The sequence below is a fragment of the Mobula birostris genome, chromosome 2 (genome assembly GCF_030028105.1).
Source record: "Mobula birostris isolate sMobBir1 chromosome 2, sMobBir1.hap1, whole genome shotgun sequence".
In the NCBI taxonomy this organism is placed as follows: Eukaryota; Metazoa; Chordata; class Chondrichthyes; order Myliobatiformes; family Myliobatidae; genus Mobula; species Mobula birostris.
Window position 1 is genome coordinate 9,407,240 of NC_092371.1, and position 21,431 is coordinate 9,428,670.

Sequence of the window (21,431 nt, forward strand, 5' to 3'; positions counted from 1 at the left end):
TTGCCCCAGTTGGGGTATTCTCCCCCTAGTGTCCAGAGCAATTGTATTTTTGCACTATAAAATGCTTTTATAGGATGACCTCAATATGTTGCCTAGGATGGAATATTTCAATTAAGAAGATAACCTAGATTTGTGGGGTTAATTTCCCTTGGCTTATGTTAGGAAGGTAAACGTTTCTCCATAGCAAAGCATCTTAAATGGATAAGAGGTTTAGAGGGGTTCTGAGGAAGAAGCTGATTCCCAGAGGGAGGTTGAGATCTGGAATGCACTGCCTCAGGGGTATGGTGGAGACAGAGAGACCCTCAACAATTAACAAGAATCTGAGCGAGCACTTGAATCACCAAATGTGTGTAAACCACTTTATGGTCAGCATGGACATGGTGAGCCAAAGGGCCTGTTTCTGTGCTGTATTACTCTGATCTGAGAAGTTGTTGAGTTGTCACGCCTGGTGTGTCCTGTGTGTAACTATGCCTGCAAGGTTTACCATTAGTTGCAGTGGCTATCTAGGAGCTTTGCAACAAGTAGCTTCTTGGAAATACCCTTGGTGCCTGCCGGCGTTTCATCTGTAACCTGAGATTAATAGCTTAATAGAGTCATAGAGCACGACAGCGCAGAAATATACCCCTCAGCCCATCTAGACCAAGGTTTCCCAACCTCTATGCCATGGACCCCTATCATTAACCAAGGTTGGCAACTCTTGATGTAAACCACACCAAACTGTTACTCTGCATAATCACTTGGACCATAGCCCTCTATAACCCTCCTATCCATGTAGTTATCCAAGCTTCTCTTAAATGTTCCAATCAAACCTGCATCCAAAACTTCATGGCAGCTCATTCCACACTCTCACCACTCTCTGAAGACGTTCCCCCTCATGTTCCTTTTAAATATTTCACCTTTCACCCTTAACCCATAACCTCTAATTCTAGACTGACCCAGCTTCAGTGGAAAATGCCTGCTTGCATTCACCCTATTCATACCACTTAGAATTTTGTATCGCTCTATCAAATTCCCCCTCTCATTCTCCTACACTCCAGGAAATAAAGTCCTAACCTATTCAACCTTTCCCTGTAACTCAAGTCCTGGCAACACCCTTGTAAATCTGAATGGCCGACCAGGGGGAATGCCATACTAGATCTAGTACTAGGTAATGAGCCGGGTCAGGTCACAGATCTCTTAGTGGGTGAGCATCTGGGGGACAGTGACCATCTGGGGGACAGTGACCACCGCTCCCTGGCCTTTAGCATTGTCATGGAAAAGGATAGAATCAGAGAGGACAGGAAAATTTATAATTGGGGAAAGGCAAATTATGAGGCTATAAGGCTAGAACTTGCAGGTGTGAATTGGGATGATGTTTTTGCAGGGAAATGTTCTATGGACATGTGGTCGATGTTTAGAGATCTCTTGCAGGATGTTAGGGATAAATTTGTCCCGGTGAGGAAGATAAAGAATGGTAGGGTGAAGGAACCATGGGTGACAAGTGAGGTGGAAAATCTAGTCAGGTGGAAGAAGGCAGCATACATGAGGTTTAGGAAGCAAGGATCAGATGAGTCTATTGAGGAATATAGGGAAGCAAGAAAGGAGCTTAAGAAGGGGCTGAGAAGAGCAAGAAGGGAGCATGAGAAGGCCTTGGCGAGTAGGGTAAAGGAAAACCCCAAGGCATTCTTCAATTATGTGAATCAAAAAAGGATGACAGGAGTGAAGGTAGGACTGATTAGAGATAAAGGTGGGAAGATGTGCCTGGAGGCTGTGGAAGTGAGCGAGGTCCTCAATGAATACTTCTCTTCGGTATTCACCAATGAGAGGGAACTTGATGATGGTGAGGACAATATGAGTGAGGTTGATGTTCTGGAGCATGTTGATATTAAGGGAGAGGAGGTGTTGGAGTTGTTAAAATACATTAGGACAGATAAGTCCCCGGGGCCTGATGGAATATTCCCCAGGCTGCTCCACGAGGCGAGAGAAGAGATTGCTGAGCCTCTGGCTAGAATCTTTTTGTCCTCGTTGTCCACGGGAATGGTACCGGAGGATTGGAGGGAGGCGAATGTTGTCCCCTTGTTCAAAAAAGGTAGTAGGGGTAGTCCGGGTAATTATAGACCAGTGAGCCTTACATCTGTGGTGGGAAAGCTGTTGGAAAAGATTCTTAGAGATAGGATCTATAGGCATTTAGAGAATCATGGTCTGATCAGGGACAGTCAGCATGGCTTTGTGAAGGGCAGATTGTGTCTAACAAGCCTGATAGAGTTCTTTGAGGAGGTGACCAGGCATATAGATGAGGGTAGTGCAGTGGATGTGATCTATATGGATTTTAGTAAGCCATTTGACAAGGTTCCACACGGTAGGCTTATTCAGAAAGTTAGAAGGCATGGGATCCCGGGAAGTTTGGCCAGGTGGATTCAGAATTGGCTTGCCTGCAGAAGGCAGAGGGTGGTGGTGGAGGGAGCACATTCAGATTGGAGGATTGTGACTAGTGGTGTCCCACAAGGATCTGTTCTGGGACCTCTACTTTTCGTAATTTTTATTAACGACCTGGATGTGGGGGTAGAAGGGTGGGTTGGCAAGTTTGCAGATGACACAAAGGTTGGTGGTGTTGTAGATAGTGTAGAGGATTGTCGAAGATTGCAGAGAGACATTGATAGGATGCAGGAGTGGGCTGAGAAGTGGCAGATGGAGTTTAACCCGGAGAAGTGTGAGATAGTACACTTTGGAAGGACGAACTCCAAGGCAGAGTATAAAGTAAATGGCAGGATACTTGGTACTGTGGAGGAGCAGAGGGATCTCGGGGTATGTGTCCACAGATCCCTGATAGTTGCCTCACAGTTGGATAGGGTAATTAAGAAAGCTTATGGGGTGTTAGCTTTCATAAGTCGAGGGATAGAGTTTAAGAGTCGCAATGCAATGATGCAGCTCTATAAAACTCTGGTTAGGCCACACTTGGAGTACTGTGTCCAGTTCTGGTCACCTCACTATAGGAAGGATGTGGAAGCATTGGAAAGGGTACAGAGGAGATTTACCAGGATGCTGTCTGGTTTAGAAAGTATGCATTATGATCAGAGATTAAGGGAGCTAGGGCTTTACTCTTTGGAGAGAAGGAGGATGAGAGGAGACATGATAGAGGTGTACAAGATAATAAGAGGAATAGATAGAGTGGATAGCCAGCGCCTCTTCGCCAGGGCACCACTGCCCAATACAAGAGGACATGGTTTTAAGGTAAGAGGTGGGAAGTTCAAGGGGGATATTAGAGGAAGGTTTTTTACTCAGAGTGTGGTTGGTGCGTGGACTGCACTGCCTGAGTCAGTGGTGGAGGCAGATACACTAGTGAAGTTTAAGAGACTACTAGACAGATATATGGAGGAGTCTGAGGTGGGGGGCTTATATGGGAGGCAGGGTTTGAGGGTCGGCACAACATTGTGGGCCAAAGGGCCTGTACTGTGCTGTACTATTCTATATTCTATATAAATTTTCTCTGCGCTCTTTCATTCTTACCTTTCATGTAGGTAGGTGACCAGAACTTCACACAATACTCCGAATTAGGCTTCACCAATGTCTTATGCAATTTCAACATAACATCCCAAACCCTGTGCTCATCTGTCGCTTGTTTCGAATAAAGTGACTAACATTCTCCAAGGCCAAAGCTGTCAGGAGCTCCAGGTGGAAGATGTGAGAGATTTGAAATTGCCAGTACAAAAAGTTGGAGGGAAGGGGAGGGCTAAGTGCTGGCAGAAGATCCAGTCAAGGAGGGTGATCGGCTGATCGGAGAGGGGTGAGAGTGGGAATGGTGTCAGAAGGTGGGAGGCTCCAGTCTGTTGGTTGAGAAAAAGGTTTAAAGAAACTTAAGTCAGTGTTATACAGCACCGAAATAGGCCCTTTGGTCTAACTCAACCATGCTGACCAAGATGTCTACCTGAGTTAGTCCTATTTGTTTGGGCAACATCCCTTCCTATACATGTACCTTTTCAAATGTATTTTAAACATGCTAATTGAACCCACCTCTACCACTTCTTCATTCCACATACCCACCTCCCTCTTTTTTTGAAAAAGTTGCTCCTAGGGTCCTTTTAAACCTTTTCCTTCTCACCTTCAACCCATGCCCTCTAGTTTTAGACTCTGCTACTCTGCAAACAAGACTGACCATCCTGCTCATCATTTTACGTAGTGGGGTACAGCCTGTTCAGTGATCCAGTAGCTCATGGAATCAAATCTGAGGAGTAGCTACAACTCTCTGGGCCTCCTCTTATGGATGGGTGTGCTACAGGAATGGAGACTTGCTGTAAGTCTCTCCCTCATATACCCCAACAGGGAATCTGCTCTAAACTGTGGGATGCTTTTGTATTTGCCCATTTTTAGCTGCATTGACAGCTAGGGCAGACTGTACACTGACCATAAGGCTACACAAGTTGATAGGACGATTAAGATCACACTTGGGGTATTGTGTTCAGTTCTGGTTACCTCATTATAGGCTTTAGAGAGTGTACAGAGGAGATTTACCAGGATGGCTGCCTGGATTAGCAAGTATGTCTTATCAGGATAGGTTGAGATGTGAAGCTGAAGTTAAGGAGGATGAGGTGTGATTGATAGAGGTACAAGGTGAAAAGACATAGAGTGCACGGCCAGCACCTTTTTTTCCCAGGGCAGAAATGCCTAGTACAAGAGGGCATGATTTTAAGGTGATTGGAGGAAAGTATTGGGAGATGTCAGAGGTAAGTTTTTACACAGAGTGTGATAAGTGCATGGAACACACTTCCAGGATTGATGGTAGAGGCAAGTACAATAGGGACATTTAAGAAACTCTTAGATAGGCACATGGATGAAAGAAAAATGGAGGGCAATGTGGGAGAGAAGGTTTAGATTGGTATGTTAAAATTGGTGCAACATGATGGGCTGAAGGGCCTGCACTGTTCTATGATTTTGTGCATTAAATGGACTTTAATGGGTTTTTTGGCTCCATTTTGTTGTTCAGTGTTAATTATTTTGACCCATGTCCATGTGGCAGTTGCAAAATACAACAGGTTTCTTCTTGCAGAATAGAAGTGGGTGAGATAAGGCATCTTTGTACAAATGTTTGTATTTATCAGAGCTCTAAAGGGAGATCCTCTCTCTCTCCCCTCCTCTCTCTCCCCTCCTCTCTCTCCCCCCTCCTCTCTCTCCCCCCTCCTCTCTCTCCCCCTCCTCTCTCTCCCCCTCCTCTCTCTCCCCCTCCTCTCTCTCCCCCCTCCTCTCTCTCCCCCCTCCTCTCTCTCCCCCCTCCTCTCTCTCCCCCCTCCTCTCTCTCCCCCCTCCTCTCTCTCCCCCCTCCTCTCTCTCCCCCCTCCTCTCTCTCCCCCCTCCTCTCTCTCCCCCCTCCTCTCTCTCCCCCCTCCTCTCTCTCCCCCCTCCTCTCTCTCCCCCCTCCTCTCTCTCCCCCCTCCTCTCTCCCTCCTCTCCCTCTCTCTCCCCTCCTCTCCCTCTCTCTCCCCCTCCTCACCCTCGTCATCACCTTCAACCTCCTCACCCTCCTCCCTCAACCTTTTATGAGTTATGGACTTGTAACCCAAGGTCTATTTTCACATGAACGCTCTTCGCATTCCTGCCATTTATCCTTGAAGATTCTGTAACAATACTGCCAGAGGAAGTGGTTGGGACAGCTACAACAATATAAATTAAGAAGCACTTAAATGATAGATACATGGAGAGAAGGGTCTTAGAGGGATATGGGCCATACGTGGGAAGTTGAGACTAATTAGGTGGGCACGGTGTACAGCATGGTTGCGATCTTTACTTCTATGACTCTATAACTCGTGTAGAAAAAAAATCCAAGAGCTGTTTCTGATTTCTGGGTGCTGTGCACCAGAGTTCTCTTGACACAGATCAGGACTGTGAAAGAAACATCACCCAGTCCAGACAAACTAAATCTGGCTGAGGTCTGCATCACAGACACTAAAGAGTGAGTGTTCCTTTAGGATTAACATGGTAAAATAGCTGGACAGTCCTTATTCCAAGGTCTGACAACAATGAAAAATTAATATCTATAGAGAACTGGTGCCCTATCACAATCAGACCAGTTCTTTTGAGATTGTTCTCAAAGATATTATCCAAGAGGTTGATGGGCGCAGTTGTCCTAAATTGTTGCCAGAATGAATTTGTTGGGTTAGCCCGGCTGTAATTGAATATTGTCGTATTAGTTAATTTACTGAAAGTGGCCAAGAGGAACTGTGATGTACTGTGAAGGATTGCAGTGCACTGAGACCACTTTGGTCACTTTGCTTTTCCTTTCCCCTCTTGCAGACGTCTTCATGACCCAGTTTTCAGCACTCCAGACGTCTCGGTCGGTCAGGACCCGGAGGCTAGCTGCGGCGGAGGAGAATATCGAGGTGGCGCGCACTGCACGCCTGGCGCAGATCTTCAAGGACATCTCCGATACCATCATATCCTACAAAGGTGGGAGCAGGAAACGATGGTTCAGTTCCAACATTCCCCCAGGTCAGCAAAGGAGGAACCAGTGCACATTTAGATTCAGACCATAAATTAACGCACAGGAGGACATTAACCAACTCTGGGCCATGGCGGATTACACAGGGAGTAGGAGCAGGTTACTAAGCTCTCTCCTGCTCCACCGACCAGTCAGATCATGGGCTTTCTACACCACTTCCATACAGTCTTCCCCATTACACCTCCATTCCCCTGCCTTGAGTGTATCCAATGACTTTACCTGCTAGGATGCACCACCCTTTTGGGAGAATAAATGTTTCCTTATCTTACAGTACCCGCATGTTAACTGGGATTTATAATGGGTCCTTGAGACCCTTCATCAAGACTGGCTCAACCTCTCTTTGTGCATGACCCTTTCATCCCAGGAATCAACGCCCTGAGCCTTCTGCACACAACTGCCATGTGGCAACCAAAACCTTCCTGATACTCCACCTTCAACATAGAATAGCCGGGGTCTCAGTCCAATTGTTTATTCCTTTCCGTAGATCTGCCTGACCTGCTGAGTTCCTCCAGCATTTTGTATGTGTTACCCAAAAAGTAGGCAGGACTTAATTAATTCAACCTAAATGATTTAATTTCTGGATGTAGTTTTATTTGAATGAAATAACTGCGAAAATCAAAATAGAAGTAGCTGCTGGAAATACTCAACAGGTCGGGCTGCAACTGTGGAGAGAGAAGTGAAGTTAACGTTTCGGGTCTAAGACTTCCTTTTGTTCTTTTTAACGTATTTTCTCTTCAAAATGTCTCTTAGATTCATCTGAGCAAGCACTGGCCACACCCCTACTGAACCTGCCATCAAGGAAGAAGTAAGTCACTAACAGGTGGCATATACTTTAGCCCAATGCTAGTTGCAGTTTGGCAAGAGGTGAGGGACAAAGGGGTCTCTGAGGAAGTGCAAAGGGTGACACAAGGAGTGCATTCAGCCTTGTGTCTGTGTATGTCAAGGGGCATGTCAGAAGTAGGCTTTTTTACATAGTGGGTGGTGAGTACATGGAATGTGCTGCTAGAGGCAGATACATTGGAGGCATCTAAGAGATTGTTAGATGTGAACATAGAACAGTACAGCACAGTATAGGCCCTTCAGCCCACAATGTTGTGCTGACCCTTAAACCCTACCTGCCATATAACCCCCCACTTTAAATTCCTCCATGTACCTGTCTATAGAACATATCCTGTTGTAGAAGCCATCCTCTTTTCATCATCAGCTTTTTTACGTATGGAGTGATGTTGGCTTCCAGAATTTGCCGGTATTTAATTGAATTCATTCTTCCGTCCACCAGTGAAATGTTCCTTGTGCCACTGGCTGCAACTCAAGCCCAAAGCATGACCAATCCACCCCCGAGCTTAACAGTTGGAGATGGATGATAGAAAAATTGAGGGCTATGTGGGAGGGAAGTAATCAGATTGACCTTGGGAGTCGATTAGTGTCGTGGAGTCAAAGAGCACTACAGCACAGAAACAGGCCATTTTGCCTAGTCTCATCAATCTGCACCAGCACCTTAGAGCTCCATCCCCGCCTATCCTTGAATTTGAACTTGCATTCACCATTTGCACGGGTAGGTAGTTCCACAGTGTTACTACCCTCTGAGTGAAGAGATTCCCCCTCAGGTTCCCCTTAAACATGTCATCTTTTACGCTTGACCCATGACCTATACTTCTAGTGGAACGTCAACCTGAGTAGAAAAAGCCTGCTTGCACATTGTTGCTCAATATTATGGGCTGAATGGCCTGTACTCTGCTGTACTATGTTCTGTGTCCCAGCATCCAGTGAGTTACCGCTCATGAGTTGTCACCATGTCTGCCTGTCTGACTCAGCATCCTTAGGGTGGGGAGGGATTGCCTTTCTGAACTTTAAATCTATTCATTGAATTAGCAACAACTATTGCTATGGGAGAGAGGTCCACATTTCTCCCCCCACCCCTTTCCTCCCATACCCCCTCCACCTCTCTCTCCCACCAGTGCTTTGAAAGTCCTGAACAAAACCCTCAGTTCACATTGCACTGCACCCAACAGCCATCAGGAGCCCAGAGACCATGCACCATGCCATTATTAGACATCAATCTACAAGCTATTAACAGAATGGATTACATTGGGTGGTGTCCAGCCACCTGGGATGAATGTGTTAATCTCAAATCGGGCCACACGTGTGCATTTGCATGTAAGTATGCACACGTGTCCCACGTCAACGTGTTATAGCCTACAGGTGATCATAGAGTTGTGGATTAACAGTGCACAGAAACAAGCTCTTCAGCCCAACTCAGCCATGCTGGCCAAGATGCCCCAGCAAGCCTGCTCAAGATTGGCCATATCCCTTGAGTCGTCTTGCTGTGCTTATTATCATTTGTATAAAGTACTGTGAAAACAGTTTAGCAGCATCACACGCGCATAGCTTAAGAGACACAACATTCATGAGAAAAACATTTTTTTAAAAAGATAAGAATTTCTGCAGATGCTGGAAATCCAGAAGTTGGAGGATCTCAGCAGGTCAGGCAGCATCCATGGAGGAAGAGTAATGATGTTTCAGGCTACGTCCCTTCGTCAATTCTGGAAGGAAAGCGGGGAAGAAGCCAGCATAAGGAGTTGGGAAAGGGGAAGGAGGGCAAGCTAGCAAATCTTTCTTAACCACGCACTGGTCCTAATGTTAGTATTGTGTTTGCTTAAAAGTTGCCCATTTTCACTGAAATTGCTTCCTTTCCTTGTCCCTCTTTCCACACGCCGGCAACATCCCCCTGCTCACCACCTTGAATCACAGAGTGAGACTGCACAGAAACAGACTCTTCAGCCCAACAGTCCGTGCCTATAAACTAAGCACCGTCCCTTATTATTCTCCCCACTTTCTCATCGGCTCCATTCCCTGCCTGTCACCCATACATTTGGTGCATTTTATGACAGGAACAATTAAAGGGTATTTAGGCAGGCAGAGAATAGAGAGGCATTTTCAGTTGGCACGATGGGCTGAAAGGCTACTTCCTGTACTGTACTATTCTCCATGCATCGGCCAATGAACCCACCAGCCTGTGCGTCTTGGGGATATAGGAGGAAATCTATGCAGAGAGCATGCAAACTCTGTTGGGATCAATCCTGGGTCTCTGGAGCCAGGAGGCAGCAGTTGTGCTGCTCAAAGATTGGCCACTGGGTGGAGGTACCCAGCCACCGTGCACACTCAGCCCAGGATCAGAGGAGGTTAGGGAGCTGGAATGTCATTAGATGTCCTGAATGACATTTGTACATACGCTCCTTGGCCTCTTCAGTAGGTATAATGTATTAACACATCGTTAATGCTAATATCTAATCAGCCAATCATGTGGCAGCAATTCAGTGCATAAAAGCATTTGGACATGGCCAAGAGGTTCAGTTGTTGTTCAGACCAAACATCAGAATGGGCAAGAAATGTGATCTAAGTGACTTTGACTGTGGAATGATTGTTGGTGCCAGATGGATTTGATCTCCTGGGGATTTTCACAGACAACAGTCTTGAGAGTTTACAGAGAATGGTGTGAAAAAGAAAAAAAATCCAGTGAGCGGCAGTTCTGTGAGCAAAAATGCCTTGTTAATGAGAGAGGTCAGAAGAGAATTGCAGAACTGGTTCAAACTGACAGGAAGGCAACAATGGTGTGCAGAAGAGCATCTCTGAACACACAAGTCAAAACTTGAAGTGGATGGGCTTTAGCAGTAGAAAACTGCAGCAGGTTCCATTCCTGAACCTAATAAAGTGGCCAGTGAGTGTACATTCCCAGCCTCAGGAGCAGCCTTTGTTAGTGCTGAGCCCGACCCTGTGCCTCAAAGCTAAGATTCCCTGAAGCAAAGTACAAGAGTTGAAGCAGAGAATCTTGGCACAAGAAAGGAGCTCTCAAACCATTAAGCCAGGTCCTCTGAGTACAGCTGTATTGTCCCACCTCCTTGTTCCCTTATAAATCCCTGAATTCCCCTCCCCCTCCCCACTTCCTCCAAATTGCCACCATCCCGTCGGGAAGCAATTCCCTGGAAATGAAACACCCTGGAAAGTCCTGAAGGCACGACAGGATCCGCACACGTTTGGTCTGACCCCCTCCCCTTCACGTGCTCTTAGTTTGCCAGTATCCAATCCTGTCCCCTCCTACTCATCTGGAGGTACCTCAGGCTCCCGCAGAGAGTGGGAGGAAAATTCCCCCCAGAGCTGCTTCATCTTGCCGTGCTGTTGGTGCTTAAACATTCACATCTGCAAAGCTTGGTGCAGTTCGTTTCCTGTAAGACAGCATTAAACTAATTAGTGATGAATGCTGTGAGACCAGCTAATTGGTTTTCCTTTAGGTAAATAGCATTCTGCAGTGAGATGTCAGGTATAATGTTCATGGGGAATAATTTCATCATCAAATGCAATACACATGTTGTAGGTAATCCTAGAATGGAAGTTCTTAACCTGAACATTGTGCGCTCATTATTATGAGAGTACGTTCAAGCTGCAGTAACAAAGAGCCAGCCACACAGAGAAAAGGTGTGTAACTTAATTAATTTTCACCAGTGCTCGTAGCCCACAGAACCGTCTTCCTACCCATTAGGGTTAGGGTTAGCACATCACTTTCCAGCAATCATGGGTCAGAGTTCGGTTCCAGCCGTGATAGTGTGGGTTTCCTCCGGGTGCTCTGATTTCCTGCCACATTCCAAACTATATGGGGTAGGGTTACCAAGTTGTGAATCAGAACCAGACTGAATATCACTAACATATGTCATGAAACCGTTGTTTTGTGACAGCAATACTTAATAAAATCTATAAATTACAATAAGTGTGTGCAGTGGCATGTAAACGTTTGGTCACCCCTGGTCAAAACTTCTGTTACTGTGAATAGCTAAGCGGGTAAAAGATGACCTGATGTCCAAAAGGCATAAGGTTAAAGATGACACATTTCTTTACTATTTTAAGCAAGATTACTGTTTTATTTCCATCTTTTACAGTTTCAAAATAACAAAAAAGGAAAAGGGCCCGAAGCAAAAGTTTGGGCACCCTGCATGGTCAGTACTTAATAACTCCCCCTTTGGCAAGTATCACAGCTTGTAAATGCTTTCTGTAGCCAGCTAAGAGTCTTTCAGTTCTTGTTTGGGGGATTTTCACCCATTCTTCCTTGCAAAAGGCTTCTAGTTCTGTGAGATTCTTGGGCCGTCTTGCATGTCTATCCAAGATTTTCAATGATGTTTAGTTTGTGGGACTGTGAAGACCATGGCAAAACCTTCAGTTTGCACCTCTTGAGGTAGTCCATTGTGGATTTTGAGGTGTGTTTAGTATCATTATCCTGTTGTAGAAGCCATCCTCTTTTCATCTTCAGCTTTTTTACAGACGGTGTGATGTTTGTTTCCAGAATTTGCTGGTACTTAATTCTTCCCTCTACCAGTGAAATGTTCCCCGTGCCACTGGCTGCAACACAAGCCCAAAGCATGACCGATCCACCCTGTGCTTAACAGTTGAAGAGGTGTTCTTTTCATGAAATTCTGCACCCTTTTTTTTCCCAACAGTGCACATTGCGGCCAAAAAGTTCTATTTTAACTTCATCAGTCCACAGGACTTGTTTCTAAAATGTATCAGGCTTGTTTAGATGTTCCTTTGCAAACTTCTGATGCTGAATTTTGTGGTGAGGACGCAGGAAAGGTTTTCTTCTGATGACTCTTCCATGAAGTTCATATTTGTGCAGGTGTCGCTGCCCAGTAGAACAGTGCATCTCCACTCCAGAGTCTGCTAAATCTTCCTGAAGGTCTTTTGCAGTCAAACAGGGGTTTTGATTTGCCTTTCTAGCAATCTTATGAGCAGTTCTCTCAGAAAGTTTTCTTGGTCTTCCAGACCTCAACTTGACCTCCACCGTTCCTGTTAACTGCCATTTCTTAATTACATTACAAACTGAGGAAACGGCTACCTGAAAACACTTTGCTATCTTCTTATAGCTTTCTCCTGCTTTGTGGGCATCATTTATTTTAATTTTCAGAGTGCTGGGCAGCTGCTTAGAAGAGCCCATGGCTACTGATTGTTGGGACAAGTTTTGACGAGTCAGGGTATTTATAAAGCTTTGAAATTTGTATCACCTGGCCTTTCCTAATGATGACTGAACAAACCATAGCCATAACAAGCTAATTAAGGTCTGAGACCTTGGGAAAAGTTATCTGAGAGCTCAAATCTCTTGGGGTGCCCAAACTTTTGCATGGCGCTCCTTCCCTTTTTTTTTCACTCTATAATTGACAAAACAAAAATAATGCACTAAACTTGCTTAAAATGTTGAAAAGAATGTTTCATCTTTAACTTTACGACTTTTGGAGATCAGTTCATCTTCTATTCACTTAACTATTCACAGTAACAGAACTTTTGACCAGGGTGCCCAAACTTTTGCATGCCACTGTATATATATTAGCTTAGAGAGCAGCAAATATGTGGAACAGATTCCCACGAAGAAGAGGTTACGGTAAACAGCAGAGACACACAAAGTGAAGTTGGATACCCATGAGACAGCAAGAAGCAAAAAGGATGAAGTGATGAGATGAGATATAATTTTAATGATTAGCTTTATTTGTCATACATGCATGAAAGTATATTGTAAAATATGTTGTTTGCGTCAAATCAAATCAGTGAGGATGTGCTAGGCAGCGCACAAGTGTTGCCACGCTTCTGGCACTAACACAGCATGCCCACTCAACACTTCAGGATCAACTTCTTCCCCTCCACCATTAGATTTCAGGATGGACAATTAACCCTTGAAAACTACTACTGTATTTTTTCTTTTATATAAAATAGTGCAAAAGGTGTAGGGAAAAAATACCGAAAAAATACTCAGAAATCTAATGGTGGAAGGGCAGAAACTGTTCCTGAAAAGTTAAGCAGGCATGCTGTGTTAGTGCCAGAAGTGTGCCAACACTTGCGGGTTGCCAGCACATCCTCTCTGATTTGATTTGATGGAAACAATATATTTTGATGCATGTGTGACAAATAAAGCTAATCTTTAAAATTATATCTCATTACTTCACCCCATCTTTTTTGCTTCCTGCTGTCTTATGGATATCCATCTTCCCTTTCAGTGTGTGTGTGCTGTTTGCCTCAGCCTCTTCCCTGTGAGAACCTGTTCCACATATTTGCTGCTCTCTAAGCTAAAATCCCAGATGGTTTGTAGCAGCTGGTTTATATTTATAGCTCCTCATTCTTGTCTCACCTGCACAAAAAAAAATCCCCTCTCCATCTACTCTTTCAAATACAAAGACCTCTCTCAGGTCGCCTTGTTTTTCCAAGCAAGACAGACCTGGCGCTGAGCATAACAACTGGTTTTCCACAGCAGGAACATCATCACAGTGAATTGAGGCTTAAAGAACTGAGACCTGGCTGATACTGATCTAGTGCTTTTAAACCTGCTTTGGGGTAGAGACCTAAAATAGAGAAAAATAGGTCCTTCGGTTCATGCCCATGCCCACCAAAGAGCCCCCGACTTGCCGGTCGGTATTTGGTCCAATTTTTCCAAAGCTTTCCTATCCGAGTACCTGATCAAATGCTGTTAAGGTACTTGCCTCAACCATTTCCTCTGGCAACCCGTACCACCCTCTGCATGAAGTCATGTTCTTTTTAAACCTCTTCCCTCCCTTCCTAAACCTATGCCTTTAGTTTTTTTACCCCTGGGAAAAAGACTGCTTAACTATACCCCTCATGATTTTATACACCTCTGTAGGATCACGCCTCAGTCTCGTACACCAGGGAATAAAATCCTAGCCTGCCGAACCTCTCCCCACATTTTACTGCATTTAATGTTTCTGTGTGGCTCTGTGGTCTTTTCGATGACCTGTACATCATGGTAGTATAGCAGTCAGTGCATCACTTTACAGCGCCAGCAATCACTGTTCGGGTTTTAATTCCTGCCACTGACTGTCACGAGTTTGTACATCCTCCACATCATCACGTGGATTTCCTGCAGGTGGTCCGGTTTCTTCCCACATTCCAAAGACATCCAGGTCAGGATTAGTAAACTGTGGGCATGCTATGTTGGTGCTGGATGCATGGCAACACGTGCATAATCTGCTGATTTAATTTGACATAAATGACACATTTCACTGCATGTTTCAATGTACATATGACAAATAAAGTTGTTCTTTAAATCTTTTATCTTCAATCTGTCAGTAAGTAGCTCTAACTGACCTTATTTCATCTTTTGCTCAGGAAATCGGACTATTACGAGAAGATTACTGACCCAATCGACTTGGTCAGCATTGAGAAGCAGATTCTGACGGGCCATTACAAGACGGTAGAAGCCTTCGATGCAGACATGCTCAAAGTCTTCAGGAATGCAGAGGTGAGTAAGTAGACTGAGTCCTCAACTCTCTTGCTTGGTTAGGGGAGCTGTGCAGGGTTAGTGGGGGCACAGTCAGGAGAAACCTCTGTTTGTAGTCCTCAACAAGAAGTAAACGCATTGCATGTATTTTTTGGTTCCCCCCCCCCCACCCCATTCCCATGCATAAACTTTTAACACATTGTCAGAACTACAACAGCAAAATAACCATGGGTGTTAGAACTGAAGGAGCTGGAGTGCTCAGCAAGTCATGCTAAAGATCTTTCTGCAGCATCATACTGTACTTACAGAAATCCCTCGCTTTCAAGTGCGGTCAATCTTTTGTTTAGAAAATAGAAGCGGAAGGTATAGTGGTAAAATGTGCAGTTCTAAGGTGTAAGCCGAAAACTCCAGTTAGAATTGGATGTATTTATCTCCAAACGTGCATTTTCAAAGCAGTTGGCCACTCAGCCCCTTAAATCTGCTGTGCCATTTAATACAAGCAACACACATATAATGCTGGAGGAACTCAGCAGGCCAAGCAGCATCTATGAAAAGGGTAAACAATTGACGCCTTGGGCCGAGACCCTTCATCAGAACTGGAGAAAAAAGATGAGAAGTCAGAGTAAGAAGGTAAGAAAGAAATACAGGGTGGTAGGTGATAGGTGAAACCAAGAAGGAGTGAAGTAAAGAGCTGGAAAGTCGTTTGGTGAAAGAGGTACAGGGCTGAAAGGGGAATCTGGTGGGAGAGGACAGAAAGGGAAGGGGCAGGAGCACCAGAGGGAGGTAATGGGCAGGGAAGGAGATAAGGTGAGAGAAGAAAATAGGAATGGGGAATGGTAAGGGGGTAGGGGGGGGTATTACCAGAAGCTCAAGGAATCGATGTTCATGCCATCAGGTTGGAGGCTACTTAGAGGCATGATAGAGGTGTACAAGATAATAAGAGGAATAGATAGAGTGGACAGCCAGTGCCTCTTCGCCAGGGCACCACTGCTCAATACAAGAGGACATGGCTTTAAGGTAAGGGGTGGGAAGTTCAAGGGGGATATTAGAGGAAGGTTTTTTACTCAGAGAGTGGTTGGTGTGTGGAATGCACTGCCTGAGTCAGTGGTGGAGGCAGATACACTAGCGAAGTTTAAGAGACTACTAGACAGGTATATGGAGGAATCTAAGGTGGGGGCTTATATGGGAGGCAGGGTTTGAGGGTCGGCACAACATTGTGGGCCGAAGGGCCTGTACTGTGCTGTACTATTCTATGTTCTATGTTAGACAGAATATTAGGTGTTGCTTCTCCAGCCTGAGTGTGGCCTCATTATGGCAGCAGAGGAGACCATTGCATGACATGTTGGAGTGGGAAGTGGAATTAAAATGGGTGGTCACTGAAATATCCTGCTTCTGTGAAAGTCTGTGGGTTTATAATAGACATCAGTAGATAAGCTGTCTCAAGAGATCAAGAAAGGGGAGGGCGGTGTCGGGAATGGACCAGGTAATTTTGAGGGCAGGGTGGAAGTTGGAGGCAAAGTTGATGAAGTCGCCAAACTCTGCATGGGTGCAGGAAGCAACACCAATGCAGTCTTTGATGTAGTGTAGGAAAGTTGGGGAGTGGTACTGGTGTAGGTTTAGAACATGGACTGTTCCATGTAGCCAACGAAAAGGCAGGCATAGCTGGGACCAGTGCGAGTGCCCATGGCTACACCTTTTGTTTGAAGTAAGTGGGAGGAGCTGAAGGAGAAAATGTTGAGAGTGAGGACCAGTTCTGCCAGATGGAGGAGAGTGGTGATGGAGGGGAACTGGTTGGGTCTGGTGTCCAGAAAGAAACAAGAGCTTTGAGGCCTTCCTGGTGGGGGATGGAGGTGTACAGGGACTGGACATCCACAGTGAAGATGATTGGGGCCAGGAAACTTGAAATCATTGAAAAGAACAAGAACATGTGAAGTGTCATGGATGTAGGTAGGAAGGGACTGAACCAGGGGTAATAAAACTGAGGTGAGGTATGCAGACGTGTATTCAATGGGGCAGGAACAAGCAGAAACAATGGGTCTACCTGGACAAGCAGGCTCGTGGGTTTCCAGCATCTACAGATTTTCTCTTATTTGCCATTTGTATCCCGGTGATCTAACGGTAACCTCAGCTCTGCCGTCCTGTCGAACACTTTTGTGCTTATTCAGGACATATATCTGCCTTAAAAAATATTCAAGCTATCTGCCATTTAATACATGTCTGCTCTACTATTTAATACAATCCTAGCTGATCTGACAATAGCCTCAGCTCTGCCATCCCATCAAACCCTGATAACCTTCCTCCTCCTCTTATTCAGGCCTTAAAAATATTCAAAGCATTCACCACCCTTTGAGGAAGAAAGTTCCAAAGACACTCTGTCCTCCTAGAAATAAGATCACCTCATCTTTGTCTTAACTGATTGACACATTTCTCTTAGACCTCAGGCTTTTGGGTTGTAGTCAAGTTCCCACTCCTGAATTCCAGGAGATACAAATCTATCCTGGCCAAACTTTCCTCCTCGGGCAACCTACCTGCTCCCAGTGTCCTTGCATAGAACTCCCTACAGTACGCTGTACCCTTCCTTAAAGTGGAAACCAATGTTTGGAGAGCAGTACTGCCACTAGTATTCCATAAGTGATTTCACTGATGTCCTGCATAACAGAAGAATAACGTCTCTACTCTTTTAATTCATTTTCCCCTGGCAATAAGTGATAGCCCTTTTTTAATCCTTTTTTTTTAATCAGGTTAGTCCCGACGAAGGGTCTCGGCCTGAAACGTCGACTGCACCTCTTCCTAGAGATGCTGCCTGGCCTGCTGCGTTCACCAGCAACTTTGATGTGTGTTGCCCTTTTTTAATGTTCGTAATTCCTTACTCTACCTTTGTGTACCACCCAGTCTAGTCAGAAGGCAGTATCCATCATTAAGAACCCTCACCTTCAGGAAATGCCCTCTTTTCATTACTACCATCAGGGAAGAGAAACGGGAGTCTGAAGACAAACACACAACATTTTAGGAACAGCTTCTTCCCCTCCGCTATCAGATTTCTGAACAGTCCATGAACCTATGAACACTTCCTTTTTATTTCGATCTCTTTTTGCACTACTTACTCACATTTTATACTTACTATTGTAATTTATAGAATTATTTTATTGTTATGTATTGCACTGTACCACTACCGTGAAACAAATTTCACACATTTATGTCAATAATAATAAATCTGATTCTGGTACAGATCCTCCTGCATCTCAGAGGTCTGCAACCCTTCACCTCTTGGACAGTATATTTCGTGCCAAAACAGACACATTCACATTTCTTTTCATTTTACTCTATATTTCTTCTCATTTGCCATATCTTTGCTTGCTTACTCAACCTACCCATATCCCTTTGTAGCTTCTGATGTCCTCTTCTCAGCATGCATTCTTCCCTTGTGCATCCTTAGAGAGGTTAGCAACCCTGCCTTCAGTGACTTCATTCACTGAAAAAGTTAAGGCTCAATAACATTCCCTTTGGCCACTGTGCATTGGGTGTTGCCAGCCAGAGAGAGATCCATTTATATCTAGTTTATGATTCACACACACAAAGCGCTGGAGGAATTTGAAAAGTCAGGCAGCATCTATAGAGGAGCATAAACACTTGGAGGTGTGGAGCTGAGACTCTTCATCAGTATATTATGATCCATTTCTGTTCAATCAGCCGTCCAGTTTTCTGTCTACACCTTTGTGTTTCTTCCTGCAGTAACCTTAATACAGTCCTTTATTTTTGCCAGAGGGTAGTGAATCTGTGGAATTGCCACAGACAGCTCTGGAGGCCAAGTCGTTGGGTACATTTAAAGCAGAGGTTGATGGGTTCTGATTAGTAAGGTTACAGGGAGAAGACGGGAAAATGAGGTTGAGAGTGATAATAAATCAGAGGTGATTAAATAGTGGAGCAGACTCTAGGGGCTGAGTGGCCTCATTCTGCTCCTATGTTCTATGATCTTATTAAATGCTTGACTGTCCTCATTGCTGGGTTCGACAACAAGACTTTGTCTCCATGAATACCGTCAAGCCCTGCAGGATTAATATAAGGATATTGAAATAACTAGATGTAGTAGTGCTTGAGGCCATGACATGTGTTCAGGAGAGGAAGGATGGAGAGATGCTGATTGCAAGTAGGTGAGCTGAGAAATAGGAGAGTCAAGGGGAGATGGGGATTGAGAAAGAGGATTATGGGTGATAGAGCATACAGCATGGAAACGGCTCCTTCAGCCCACCAACTGTGTGCTCTGCATCAACCACCAATTTACAATCCCATCTAATTCTGCAGATGCAGAAAATACAGATGCTGGAATGTGGAGTAACACCTAGAAACCTGGAGGAACTCAGGCAACATCTGTGGAGGGTAATGGGCCATCATAGATAAGATAGAAGTAGGGAAGTCGTTTCCATTGGTAGGTGAGACTAGAACTAGGGGACATCCCATCAAGATTCAGAAAAGAAGATTTAGGATGGAGATGAGGAGAAACTGTTTTTCCCAGAGAGTGGTGAATCTGTGGAATTCTCTGCCCAGGGAAGCAGTTGAGGTTTCCTCACTAGATATATTTAAGAAACAATTAGATAGGTTTTTACATAGTAAGGGAATTAAGGGTTTTGGGGAAAAGGCAGGTAGATGGAGCTGAGTTTACGGACAGATCAGCCATGATCTTATTGAATGGCGGGGCAGGCTCGATGGGCCAGATGGCCGACTCCTGCTCCTATTTCTTATGTTCTTATGTCATTGTTTTGGGTCTAGACCCTTCATCTGGGCTGTAGGTGAGGTCAAGCAACACACACAAAATGTTGGAGGAACTCAGCAGGCCAGGCAGCATCAGTGGAAAAGAGTAAACAGTTGAGGTTTTGGGCCCGTACCCTTCATCTGGACTGGGAAAAAGAAAGATGAGAAGTCAAAGCAAGAAGGTGGGGGAAGGGAGGAAGAAGTGCAAGGTGGTAGTCGAGGACCTCATGAAGGATCCTTATCCAAATATCATTGTACATCTCCCTCCATAGATAACTACAGCACAGAAACAGGTTGCCTCTGGCTCTTCTGGTCTGTGCCGAACTGTTATTGAGCCAAGTCCCATTGACTGTAGTCCTCCATACCCCTCTCTGCCATGTAGTTAACCAAGTTTTGCAGTCAAACCCATATCCACCACTTCCACTGGCAGCTCATTCTAAACTCACACCACCTTCTGAGTGGTTTCCCTTAAATATTTCACCTTTCATCCTTAACCTATGACCTCTAATTGTAGTTTCACCAAACCGGAGTTACCTCTATCTATACCCTTCGTAATTCTGTATCCCCTCGTTCTCCTACATTCCAGGGAATAAAGTCTGAACCTGGTCAACCTTTCCCTATAACTCAGGTCCTCAAGTCCCAGCAACATCTTTGTAAATTTTCGCTGCACTATTTCAATCTGATTGATATCCTTCCTGTAGATAGGTGATCAAAACCCCACACAATACTCTAAACTTGGCCTCACCAACATCTTGTACGACTTCAACATAATATCTCAGCTCCTGTACTCTTTTTTTTTTAAATTTATGTATATATTTATTCAGAAGTGTAGTGCAGAACAGGTCCCGGTATGTCTTTGGACTGTGAGAGGAAATCAGAGCACCCAGAAGATACCCACACAGTTCATATGGAGAACATACAAACTCCTAACAGACAGCGCCGGAATTGAACTCCGAAACAGCCCCAAGCTGTGATAGTGTCGTGCTAACCGCCACACTGGATCTGATCTTCACTCATCTCCCGAGATGGGGGATGTGTCAGAGGAAGGGTGACTGGGAAGAGGGGAGGTGTTTGTCATGGAGTTTCCAAACAATCCTTTGGCAGTCGGCTTGTTTTCAGCGTAATTGGCTGCAGCTCATTAACTGGAATTGGGAGCAGGTGTGGGCCCAGCAGGAGAGCCGCTCGACCAGGCATTACGGCCTAGGGCTCTGATAATGGATGCCAGATAAATGCTGTGGATTCTGCTGCTCTGGCAGTGTGCCAGTACACAACTCTTGGGAACCGTTCATGAAACCGAATTACAAATCTCTTTCCTTTGTGGTTTCTTTTTTCTGTTTTACTATTCGTCCATGAGGGTTGAACATTCCTTGTCACCCTTGAATGGAGCACTCTTTGGTCTGCTACACTCTAAGGAATAAGGTTCTAGTCTGCCACCTCCCCTGCAACACTTCTGTTCTGCTCGCTGGTCTGTTCAGCAACCTGTCATTGTTGAAAGTCAACCACGTTGAAAGGCCTGGCATTGGGTGTTGTCCTACCTAAGCAAGGACAACTGATTCCCTTCCCCATTAGAGTCATAGACCACTACAGTACGGGGTGGCACAAGAGCATAGTGGTTAGCACAACGCTTTACAGTACCGGCAACCCAGATTCAATTCCCACCACTGTCTGTAAGGAGTTTGTACATTCTCCCTGTAACCGCGTGGGTTTCCTCCAAGTGCTCCAGTTTTCTGCCACTTACCAGTTGATAGGTTAATTGGTCATTGTAAATTGGCCTGCAGTTAGGCTAGGGTTAAATCAGGGGTTGCTGGGCAGCACGGCTTGAAGAAAGAAAGAAGCTCTACCTGCACCTGAAACATAGCCCTCCATACCTCTGCCGTCCACATCCCTATCAAAAACTTCACCTAAGTGTTAAAATTGAAACCGTATCTACCACTTCCACTGGCAGCT

The 21,431-nt window shown here is 45.0% G+C and overlaps 1 protein-coding gene across 2 annotated transcripts in view; it reads left to right on the plus strand.

The window, feature by feature from the left end:
• Nucleotides 1-21,431, plus strand: part of ash1l (ash1 (absent, small, or homeotic)-like (Drosophila)) — a 408,509-nt gene that overhangs the window by 365,728 nt on the left and 21,350 nt on the right. For both annotated transcript variants that reach the window (XM_072282409.1, XM_072282400.1), the window contains exons 17-19: nucleotides 6,265-6,417; nucleotides 7,220-7,274; nucleotides 14,624-14,756. In XM_072282409.1, coding sequence (XP_072138510.1) covers nucleotides 6,265-6,417; nucleotides 7,220-7,274; nucleotides 14,624-14,756 — 341 coding nt within the window. The remainder of the gene's footprint in view (nucleotides 1-6,264; nucleotides 6,418-7,219; nucleotides 7,275-14,623; nucleotides 14,757-21,431) is intronic.